Source organism: Anguilla rostrata, chromosome 2 (assembly GCF_018555375.3).
Source record: "Anguilla rostrata isolate EN2019 chromosome 2, ASM1855537v3, whole genome shotgun sequence".
Lineage (NCBI taxonomy): Eukaryota > Metazoa > Chordata > Actinopteri > Anguilliformes > Anguillidae > Anguilla > Anguilla rostrata.
The window spans coordinates 56,524,865-56,537,062 of NC_057934.1; the positions used below are offsets into that span (position 1 = coordinate 56,524,865).

The following is a 12,198-nucleotide window of genomic DNA, read 5'->3' on the forward strand; positions in this document are numbered from 1 at the left end:
TTTCTATTCATGAGACCCCCCCCACCCCCCCCCCCCACTCACACTCTCCTCTCACACACAGACACACACACACACAGACACTCTCTCTCACACACAGACACACTCTCTCTCTCTCTCGCAGACACACACACAGACACACACTCTCTCTCACACTCAATCACTCACTCTCTCTCGCACACACACAGACACTCCACATACACACACTCTCCCTCCCTCTCTCTCACACACACACACTTCACATACACAAACTCTTTCTCACCCACAGGCACTCCACATGCACACACACACTCTCTCTCATGCACACTCTACACACACACACTCTCTCTCTCACACACACACATACTCCACATACACACATACTCTCACACACACATGCAGACACTCCACATGCACACACACAGTCTCTCTCTCACACACACACACAGACACTCCACATACACAAAAACTCTCTCTCTCACACACAGACACTCCACACACACACACACACACACGGTCTCTCTCTCTCGCACACACGCACCCTCACTCGCACAGAAAGAATACACACTCACACATTAGCCTGCTAAGGCCATGCAGGTCTACAAACAAAATAAAATTACATTTTAAATGTATTACTTTTTTTTTCAAACGTACTTCAAAAAACTTTGTACTGAACACGTGATTCAGTGACTGCGTTCAGAAAAGATCCCCCACTCAGCATACTCGGTGAAAATGAGGGCTGCAGTGTTCTGGCAGATTGCCTTCATCCAGGGAAAAAGTCTTATATGCTGACCGTAGACTTGTACACCCATTTCCCGCCAATGGAAAGTCATGGTCCTCTGACCTGGGTGTACCGTTTCAGTTCATTAATGTCCAGTCGGCCCACACGGGCAGCATAGCGGTTAGAGAACTGGGCCTGTGACTCACAGGTTGGGTTCCCCTTGAGAGCGCTGCTTGACCTGAAACGCTTCGCTGAAATTCCCAGCTCTATAAATCACGTATGACCGTAGCATGCATAAACATGTCTTCATTATTACTGTTTAGAATTCGATTGATTTGCTTTTTGTTCTTATCAATGTCTTGTGTGATGTATTTTGGACTGACTTTTGTATGAAAATGTACTATAAATTAAGATTCTTTGTCATCTTTTTATTCTTTGTCAACTTCTTTGTCGTCTTCTTTTTCGTTGTCGTCTTTGTCTTCGTCTTTTTCACCGTCTTCATTTTCGTCTATATAATGGCTCCTGGTTCCCTCCAGTGGTGCACCTGGTTTAGGCACTTGTTCATAGTACAGTGACACTGTATTGGGTGCCACCATATTTGTAGTGCTGTACTGGCTGTGGCCATATTAGCTGTGCCCATATTGACTGTGGCCGTATTGGTTGGAGCTGTACTGGCTGTGACCGTATTGGTTGTGGCAGTATTGGTTGTATTGGCTGTGGCCATATTTGCTGTGGCTATATTGGTCGTATTGGCTGTTGCCATATTGGCTGTATTCGTATTGGTTATGGCTGTACTGGCTGTGGCCATATTGGTTGTGGCTGTGACTGTATTGGTTGTGGCCGTATTGGTGTTGATCATACTGGTTGTGACTTTGTTGGTGATATTGGCTGTGGCCGCATTCGCAGTGGCCATGCTGGTTGTGGCCGTATTGACTATAGCCATACTGGTTGTGGCCGTATTGGCTGTAGCCATACTGGTTGTGATCGAATTGGCTGTAGCCATACTGGTTGTGGCCGTATTGGCTATAGTCATGCTGGTTGTGGTCGTGTTTGTTGGGGCTACCTGCAGGGTGAAGCCTAACTTGCCGTATTCATGTTCAGGATTTGGAGGCTTTGGGTTGGTGTGACATCAGTCAACAGCAGCTCATCTGGCCTGTGTTCAAACAAGGCCAACATTGCCTAATGTTCAAATTTTTCTGTTGTTGCCACAAACATTAGCTGATGGTAGCCAACAGCCTGAAGAGATGGAACAGGAATGGCCACCAAGGAAAGTCTAATGTGCCCCAAGTCCGGAGTCATTAGGCTGTTATGACGCAGTTACAAAATTTGTTCCTAAACTAAACAAAAAACACCTGTCAGTGATCCATGCTGAAAACCGATTTCCTTCTCATTGTCCATCTCGATTTAGTCGATGATGTCATGAATCGAGTGTCCACCGGTAACCATTGCAAGGGGAATGTAGTTTACTGAGAGCGTTCTCCTAGCATGAAGGCGTGCCTGGTTGATCTGCTGCCTGCACAGACCTCTCACCTGGTTGCCATGGCGGCTTAGCGGGGAGGATCCCAGGGTGGAGGAGGTTCTGTTGGCTAAATTCCACACTTTTGGTGGAGGCTGCTTCCTGAAACGAGTGAAGGAAGTTGAGCGAGAGAAAACAACCATCTGTATTCACAGAGCTTCCCAACAGCAATCGAGATTTATACCAATATTCTGTCGCTTGTCCAGGTAGCTGTCTGCAGGCAGACCGTAAAAAAACGCAAGAACAGGCCACTCAGCCCTGTGGGACTCTATTTTCTCTAGCGACCGTCTTGTCAGGTCTGGACTTGAGCACCTAGAGGGTCTCTCTTAGTATAACATTACCTCACACAAGCTGTTTCGTGCATGTGTAGAAAAATACCTCCCGGCATGAGTAAGAAGTTCACCTTTAGCAAAATTTTCCACTCCTCTGTTCTGGACTGTACCAGAAATAGACAGCTAACTTTCGTGCTGAACTTTCAACTGTCGTAATCAGAAAGTCTCAATCTTAAAAGAAGCAAGTTTAACGCCTTGCACAAAGTCTTGCTGTATTACTGAACGTTTGCCTCTCTGCTCTGACCGTGTGCTCCACAGCCAACCCCCCCCCCCCCCCGCGGTTCTGCTGGACTTCTGTAGACTCGCCACAAATAGCCGCTGGCGTGTTGTGTTCATGAATGGCGGTTTTTCCGTCGGCTTCCGCCAGTCCTTGCGAGCCTTGTCTGCGGGAAACCGCACACCGGACCGGTTTCTTTTTTTTGTTGACCAGCCTGAAACCAAAATCTTGGCTTAGAGGTGTTGTTTAGACAGGTGACTTGATGTGACCCAAATCAGATTTTTTTCCCCAGATATCCAATACATATCTGTTCTTTTCCTAGAAGTGTAAATGTCAAATAATGAAAAGCTATCAAAATATTTTTAGTTCTTATTTGGACCACATTATTAAGTGGTCCTAAATCCCATGCGTATCTGTTACCTGACCGTGCAATTTGAGTCTGACTGGGTTAAATCTTTTACTTATTTATGTTTGCCCTCTCATGTTTGTCTTGTGCTGTGTTGACTTAAGAAATGGAAATAAAAGAATCAGTACAGCTTGTCTAAACACACAAATCCAGTCTTTCCACTTGGTCCCCATAGTCTGTTATCTGTAAAGGCTGTATTCTAGTGTGTGAGTAGGTCCCATGGTCTGGTATCTTTTAAGGCTCTGTTCCAGTGGGTTAAGGCTCTGTTCCAGTGTGTGGATGGGCCCCACGGTCTGGTATCTGTTAAGGCTCTGTTCCTTCGTGTGGATGGGCCCCATGGTCTGGTATCTGCTAAGGCACTGTCCCAGTGTGTGGATGGGCCCCATGGTCTGGTATCTGTTAAGGCACTGTCCCAGTGTATGGATGGGCCCCATGGTCTGGTATCTGTTAAGGCTCTGTTCCAGAGTGTGTTTGGGCTCCACAATATGGACAGTTGCCCAAATAAATTGACTTTGAAAAGCCAATCCAGTTTGAGCATTGAAGCCTGCTGTCTCAGTACAGCTGTAGGCTATTTCAAGAACCATTGTGGAGTCTCCTAATTGCATTTCCTGACGAGATCCTGTACCTCTGATTGAACTAGGGACCATAGTGTTGTTTCATAGTTCGGGAACTGTGCTTAAAACTAAAAGGATCAGGGGTAAGATGAGTTTGCCCAACATCTGTGGATCTGCTTTGCTAATAAACCAATAATCAGCTGCTATTGTCGCCTGTTGGTGACAGTAATTCAAGCCAACACAGCCATCGACCAATACCATTATGCTGGACACAACTGCCTGGAGCCAATCAGATTGCAGGGATACTCACCAACTTCCCTTTTTAGTTTTCCCTCTCTGGATGGGTCTGGGGGTGAGACTGAGCCAGAGGTCGCAGGTGCAGTTCCCAGGTGGGTAATGGCAATGGTGGTTTTGGAGCAAGGCATGAAACTAACCTTTTCACCCACTGGCCAAAGTGGCTTTTGGATCCTTTTCATTTTCAACATTTTACCAGCCACATGACCTTTTACAATAGAACAAAGTGGCTTCTAGAGAAAAGAATCTTATCAGCCACAATCCAAATTTGACCAGCATTTGGCTGGTAGCAGGTGTTAATTTCGCACCCTGTTCGGGCGGAAGCTGCTGAACCTGGCTTGCCCCTCTGTGGGAACGGAGGTGCGGGAGCTTCTGCCGGTCGCCCCGGCGACGCGCGGAGCAGATTAATAATGGAAGGGCTATAACGCGGTGCCGTATTACCAGCCCTTCTACTCCCCTCCTCCGTTAGTCATGTGACCCCGGGCCCCCTCCTGGAGGGTTCCTATGCCGACCGGCTCCAGTATTCTGTGAATGCCTGCAGCTCTTTCTCCACACTCTCAGGTTTCTGTCATTACGTAACGTTACAGGCGTTTAGCACTCGCTCTTGTACAACTTTTAGCATTTTTACATAGCATCCATTTATACAGCTGGATGTATTACTGAAGCAGTGCAGATTAAGTACTTTGCTCAAGGGTACAATGGCTGTGCCCTACCTGGGAATCAAACCTGCAACCTGCAAGCCCAGTTCCTTGCCTACACTGCCACCCCTTGGTCTCGCCAGTGTCTTAAAAGCGCCCTTTTAACTGAGCTGGCGCAGCTCTCTGACTGATCATTATTTGAATTCTTTTTAAATTTGCTGTACTGGTCTCTTTAATATCAGTTCACATTTGTGTTGCTCGAAGAAAGATAGTTGATCATAGTCTTGGGAAAAAAATGGACCGTTTGCAGAAACGTAAGCCCGGCTGTTGAGTCAGCTTTTAAACTGAGAGCTTGCAAGATTTGAATTTGTTGATTGCATTTAGTACACAGATCAACATTTTTCAAAATGTCCGGTGTCTTTTGTTTCGTTATCAGAACTGTCATTTTAACCGCATTTGGTAACAAACTGATTTTGTCAGTTGGGGGTTTTTTTTTTTTTTTTGAAAAATGGCAAATGGGCATATTTTGCCTGACATCAGCCTCTAAGCAAGCAACTTGAACACGACTGAACCACACTGGGTCTGTAGTTCTGGAAAGTGAATACTTTTCAGCTAATGATGGTTGAAGAATTGAACATGTGCTGCAAGCATATGTTTTTTATCTTTATTTTTGTGACATTCTAAAACATGTAGGAAGTTCTGAGCAACCACCACAAGACATTACTGACATCCTGTTTCTGATTATGATTATGGCTGATTTTGATTTAAGCAGCTGCTGAGTACATTGTCAAGATGTGCAGGTAAATGCTTTCCTTGGTTATTTGTTTGTCATGAATGTATTATGGGCTGGATTCTGGAGTCTGTTTCACAATCTCTTAAGGTGGTGCCTGTGGTCAGGTTTTTGAGTTCTCAGTCAGTGGTTTGAACACACATTCGGTGGGTTTCATTCAAATTGGAACGAACTGTGAGTCTCCATTCTCTGGAAAGGGGGAGGAGTTGTGGATCAGTTCAAATAAGGTTTGTAGTTATTTCTCATCCTACAATATATTACAGGTTATCAGAAACTGCTATTATGAATGTTATTATACTCACTTCTCTATAAAGCAGTTAGAATATAAAACATCAGAATGAATTTTAAAAAATGTCATTATAAAAAGCACACTCACTTTATAGTGGGGTCACTATAATTTTATCTCTGACAGATTAAGGGTGAGTTCTTTCTTTATGACAAGCTGGTTTGCTTTATTAATTGCGTAACTTAGCCTGTTATTGTTTACATTTACTGCTATTACTTGTACTAGGCTACTGCTACTACTTACAACAACATTGCTGATGATGATGACAATAATAATAATAATAATAATAATAATAATAATAGTAATACACTGTGCTATATGTTCAAAAGCCCCTCTGGTCACCTGGAGAGGGTATCAATACAAAACCATGGGATGGAATGAAGAACTGCATATGACCAGTAAATCATAATATCGTGTTCACAATTTATTCATTCAGTTATTCTTTCGTTGCTGTCCTCCTGAAAGGTACCTCTCAGTTGTGCATTTGCACAGATACAGCGAGTGTTAAAAAGTCTATGTAAAGAACACCCAGTGAATAGCGTCTTCGTCTGGGCCCCTCAGTCCCCACAGGCTATCGTGGGGTGACCGCTTCCTGTCCCCAAGATAGCTCAGAAAGCGGCTTCACTTTGGGGAGTTTTTTTGGCTGGACCGCAACAGCGGGGTGGACGTGGTGTTGAACACGTTAACGGACACTGTTGAGGATATGAAGTGAGAGGAGCGGCGTTCTGAAAGGTCGGGACTCAGTCCGGAGGTCTCCCACACTGGGCTGGCGATGCTTGTGTGTGAGAGGGTGCAGCGGGACGGCTCGTTTCGTTTGCACTCATCTTCTCTGAGCGAGACTGATCGTGGTGCTCGCTGGTCGCGGCGCTAGCTCGTCGTGCCGTTCACTGGCTGATATTGTGCTGATAAGGTGGCACTCAAGGCTCAATGCTAGCATGATGCCCGCTGGGCTGTATCCTGTAGCAGTAGCCAATCGGTGCAGATTTAGGCTGCTCTTCTTTTGGTTGGTGTCTATCCGCTTCTCCGTACTGGTTGCATTACGTTAGATTATAGGCAATTAGACAGTGTTGCGGCTTAGTATAATTGATAGTTGAAATTAAATTAAGGTGATGAGTATAAAAGTTAAAAGACATGTTTCCGAATATTACAGAAAATGCTAGGCCTATGTATTTGTGATGCATTTATAGTCTTTTATTTCGAATGATGCAAATGTGGAAATTTTGTTCTCCAATGATATTACATGTACGCACTGACACTAGAGAAAAACTTTTTTTTTGTTTCTACATTTTGTCAATATAAATGCAGCCATTTTTCAGTAAGGACTTAGTTTAACATGCACATTCGTCATCCAGGTCATTATTCCGAGCTGCCAGTACATTTCAGACCATGCTCTTATCCTGAGCGACTTGCGCAGCTTTATGGACACAGCTGGATATATACTGAAGCAGTTCAGGTTCAGTCAAGGGCACAATGGAATTGAACCTGCAACCCTAAGCTCCCTAACCACGATGCTACACTGCTGTCTTTATTACCACCCATGGCACCATACTAAACGGAGGAGTGGCAGGGGTGGAGGCTTTTTGACACACGTGTGGTCCACCAGCGGACCCTGTCCCAGTAACGCTAATGGTTTGGCTTGTATGAATGTATTGTGTTTGCATCTTAGCGTGCTGAATGGTGATTGGCTGATTCTCCAATTGGTTGATAAATATGCGATGTGTCTTTAAGAGCTGGCAGTGTGTTGTGCTCCTCAGGTGAAAAGTAGGGAAGCTTTGGGGGGCTGCACCTGATGTGGGGGGGGGGGGGGCGGTGCTGCGAGAGCAAAATGCCATTCATGCTGAGGGGGGGCGGGGTTTGGAGTGTAAGGGGGGGTGTCATGTTGCACGCCGAGGGTGATGGCGGTACGTGTGTGTGTGTGTCCGCCCTCACCCACTGGCCCTCTCACCCTGTGTGTTCAGATGCTGGCCAGAGGAGGCGCCGGCACGCTGGGCCGGAGCTGACGAGCCTGCAGAGGGAGGGGGCGCAGGGGGGGGCTCAGAGGGGGCCCTGCCGCTCAACTTCCAGTACAGGTCAGTAAGGGACAGCATGAAGCCCCCTCCCTCACCCCCCCTCCACCCCCCATCCCATCACTCACCTCCTGCTGCAGTCATTACTCAGACTGGGCCCCCCCCCGCCCAGCTGCTCATTGCATTCGCCTGATTGGCCCGACTGCTCATTGCATTCACCTGATTGGCCCGACTGCTCATTGCATTCACCTGATTGGTCCGGCTGCTTATCGCATTCGCCTGATTGGCCCGGCTGCTCATCACATTCACCTGATTGGCCCAGTTGCTCATCGCATTCACCTGATTGGCCCAGCTGCTCATCACATTCACCTGATTGGCCCAGCTGCTCATCGCATTCACCTGATTGCCTCAGCTGATCATCGCATTCGCCTGATTGGCCCTGCTATTCATTGCATTCGCCTGAATGGCCGGCTGTTCATTGCATTCACTTGATGGGCCTGGGTGGTCATCGCATTCTCAAGATTGGCTTGGCTGCTCAATGCATTCACCTGATTGACTCTGCTTGTCATTGCATTCGCCTGATTGGCCCAGATATTCACTGCATTCACCTGATTATTGCATTCTCATGATTGGCCCGGCTGCTCATCGCATTCACCTGTTTGGCCCGGCCAGTCATCGCATTCGCTTGATTGGCCCAGCTGCTTAACACATTCACCTGATTGACTTGGCTGGTCATCGCATTTGCCTGATTGGCCTGGCTATTCATCGCATTTACCTGATTGACCTGGCTGGTCATTACATTCACCTGCTTGGCTCTTAGCCTGCAGCTTCACACCCAATTGGCTCTTAGCCTGCGGGTTCGCACTCTATTGGCTCTTAGCCTGCGGGTTCGCACTCTATTGGCTCTTAGCCTGCGGGTTCGCACTCTATTGGCTCTTAGCCTGCGGGTTCGCACTCTATTGGCTCTTAGCCTGCGGGTTCGCACTCTATTGGCTCTTAGCCTGCGGGTTCGCACTCTATTGGCTCTTAGCCTGCGGGTTCGCACTCTATTGGCTCTTAGCCTGCGGCTTTGCACACAATTGGCTCTTAGCCTGCGGGTTTGCACTCTATTGGCTCTTAGCCTGCGGGTTCGCACTCTATTGGCTCTTAGCCTGCGGGTTCGCACTCTGTTGGCTCTTAGCCTGCGGCTTTGCACACAATTGGCTCTTAGCCTGCGGCTTTGTACCCGATTGGCTCTTAGCCTGCGGGTTCGCACTCTATTGGCTCTTAGCCTGCGGGTTCGCACTCTATTGGCTCTTAGCCTGCTGCTTCACACACAATTGGCTCTTAGCCTGCGGGTTTGCACTCTATTGGCTCTTAGCCTGTGGCTTCGCACCCGATTGGCTCTTAGCCTGTGGCTTTGCACACAATTGGCTCTTAGACTTTGCACCTTTCCTGGGGTTTTATTTTTCCTCTTGTTTTTATACTCAATGGTTGGACCACCCCCCCCCCCCCCCCCAAAAAAAAACCGGAGGTTTGGCGGTTTGACCGGACAGAGAATCTTTGTGTGATTGTGCGATTTCATACGTGTGCATGTGCGGGCGAGCGCACGCTCACATATAATTGTGTGTTCGAAGATCAGTTCGTACTTGCTAGCTCACACTAGCATGTAGCCTCAGCATAGCGATGTTCCGGCTTGAAATCCCTGGTTAGAACTGAGCCAGTTCCGCTGAGCTATTTGTGTGGAGAAGACGAAATGAATTGGGCTTGGAGTCTGGCCAGAGTGGACCATGCTGGGCCCAGTACTGGAGCTGGTCGCATTAAAATCAGCTGTGCTCTTATTACGGTAAAAGCTGTCTGAACTGATACGTGTGGTTTGCGAGACCAAAAAATGAGTCATTGTGTTCTTTCACCCTCTGCTTCTCCCTCTCATCCATCCCCTCCCTCCATTCTTCCCTTCCTTCCTTAATGAATCTCTCTCTTGCGCCATGTTTACTCCGGACAGGATTATGTTTTTGTTTTCTTTCGGTTGCGCGGCAGTTTATGAGCGCGTCACCTCTGTGTTGCACAAAGAGCACTTTCATTTCTCTGCTGCATCGTCTCCTCCGGATGACTGCTTAAAAATGAGGCCCTGGCTCGGAGCGGCTCTTTTACGGTTCAGGGGTCACCTGTGGGGAAGAGCAGGGGTGCTTAACCCTGGTGCTGCTGGCCAAATTCACAGTCGGGCCCCGGCCGTTTCCCCGGGGCGGCTGACTCACTGTGACCCCTCGTCCTTTCCCCGTCCGTCCCCCGACATTTCATCCACATTTTGGTTGGTTAGGTTCTCAATGCGGGGGTGGGCATGGGCGGCATTGGGGGGGGGTTCACAGAGAGAGAACAGGACATGTGCAGTTAGAGCTTAAAGAAGAAGTCTGTTAGAAACCAAGAAAATAGTATCCAAGCAGAACCAAAATTGTATAGAGGTGGGGGAAGGGGGGTTTGGGGGGCTTGAAAAATGTCCTCTTACCAAAGATGGGGCCTGATGGGAAACGTTTGGCAGCTGCTGAGTTAAGATCACAGAAGTGCACTCTGGTCAGTCCCTAATCCCACTATGCATCCTGATCAGCTGGTTAAATGAATAACTTTCGCTCGTTTGCCCTTGGGATGGAGGAGACTTGTTGACCTCACCGATGGAGAGGTTACTGCGAGCAAGAACTTTAGCGTGCGGCGGTGTGTGCGAGTGTGTGGGCGGTGTGTGCGAGTGTGTGGGCAGTGTGTGTGAGTGTGTGGGTGGTGTGTGTGAGCGTGTGGGTGGTGTGTGTGTGGTGTGTGGCCGGTGTGTGTGAGTGTGTGGGCGGTGTGTGCGAGTGTGTGGGTGGTGTGTGCGAGTGTGTGGCCGGTGTGTGTGAGTGTGTGGGTGGTGTGTGCGAGTGTGTGGGTGGTGTGTGCGAGTGTGTGGGTGGTGTGTGCGAGTGTGTGGGCGGTGTGGGTGGTGTGTGCGAGTGTGTGGGTGGTGTGTGCGAGTGTGTGGGCGGTGTGTGTGAGTGTGTGGGTGGTGTGTGCGAGTGTGTGGCCGGTGTGTGTGAGTGTGTGGGTGGTGTGTGCGAGGGTGTGGCCGGTGTGTGTGTGGTGTGTGGGCAGTGTGTGCAGGCAGTCTGTGCGGGCAGTCTGAACGTGTGTGTGGGCGGTGTGTCAGTGGTGTGTGTGCGAGTGTGTGAATGAAAAGAACACACACCTGGATTGTGGAGGTGCAGGCTGACGGAACGTATGCTGAAAGAAGAGAGACTACCGACCTTTCCAGCTTCGATGCTGAGAACATCTTTATCGTTTAAAATCAGACCAGCGTTTCGGCAAGCAGGTGCCTTTGTAAGGGTATCCTGATTATCGCCTGAACAGGGACTCGAACCCTGGACTCTCCCGCTGGAAGCCTGTGCTTGTGCTCACTGAAAGTCTCCCCACAGAGAGCTTGCTGAGTGTGAGAAATTCAGTCGCTGTTAGCGCAAAGCAAGTGGAGGCATCCTTTTTTTAACCCCACCGACAATTCCCCATCGCTGATGGAAGCCTGGAACTGAAGGTACTGACATGATTCACATCCAGAAACACACCCCCCCCCATTTTAGTTGGATTCATTTCAAAAGGGTGAAATTACTCCCAAAAAAATTCCGTCTAATTAAATTTATGTGCTGCAATGCACAAATAACCAGGAAATCTTTCAATTCTGTCGGTTAGTGTCTTCTCTTTGATTTTGATTTTTATTTTTTTAAGTTGTTTAGTTTTTTTTGGCAGAGGTTCAGACCAGATCCTCTTTACCTTTCTGTCTGACCCTCATATCTTTCGGTCTGCGTTATGACCAGCTCTTATTGGAAGGAAAACGTCTGTGGTGCCCAGTTTCCACAAAGATATACGCCGTCTCTGTGCCAGTGTTGTTTAATGCCATCCTTACTCTTGTCCTGACACATAGCATTCTACCCACTGTGAAGATGCGCACTGTTTCGAACTGTCAGAATATTTTGTCCCTTGAAGGGTGAACAGCGCAAGTCGTCTAATAACATTCATATTTAATATGGTCGCCGAAACTATGCTGTGCAATTATTATTTTTTTAAATTTTATTTTATAGTGACTGTCCTGTGTTTAAATTATGGGCTTAGCACTAAGGCTGCATTCAGACCAGATCAGGGGAAATACGGCAGTCCTCCCATTCATTTGAATGGGGGTAGTGTGTTTAGGCTGCGGCAGTGGGGACCGCATGGGGTGCAGAAAAAAACCGCAGCTGCCGAGCGGGAAGAAGTAGAACCAGAATCAACTTTTGCCATAACGCAACCCCGCGTCACGCTGCGGTGGCCAATCACGTGAGCCGGCGATCAGAGTGAAAGACGCCCACAGGGAGAAGAGCCTTGTTTAAATTACCATGGGGTTAAAGTTCACAACATGACGTCACACAAATGGGCCATGTAGTGACACGCCCACACCTCCACACAACCCTGCGGGAAGGTGCCGCATTGC

At 48.0% G+C, this 12,198-nt stretch overlaps 1 protein-coding gene across 3 annotated transcripts in view; it reads left to right on the plus strand.

Annotated features, from left to right (window-relative positions):
* Positions 1–12,198, plus strand: part of LOC135248535 (pre-B-cell leukemia transcription factor 1-like) — a 47,415-nt gene that overhangs the window by 3,433 nt on the left and 31,784 nt on the right. For 2 of the 3 annotated variants that reach the window (XM_064323304.1, XM_064323303.1), the window contains exon 2: positions 7,689–7,799. The exons of the other annotated variant lie outside the window; for it this stretch is intronic. In XM_064323304.1, the coding sequence (XP_064179374.1) occupies positions 7,689–7,799 (111 nt within the window). The remainder of the gene's footprint in view (positions 1–7,688; positions 7,800–12,198) is intronic. 3 annotated transcript variants of the gene reach the window in all.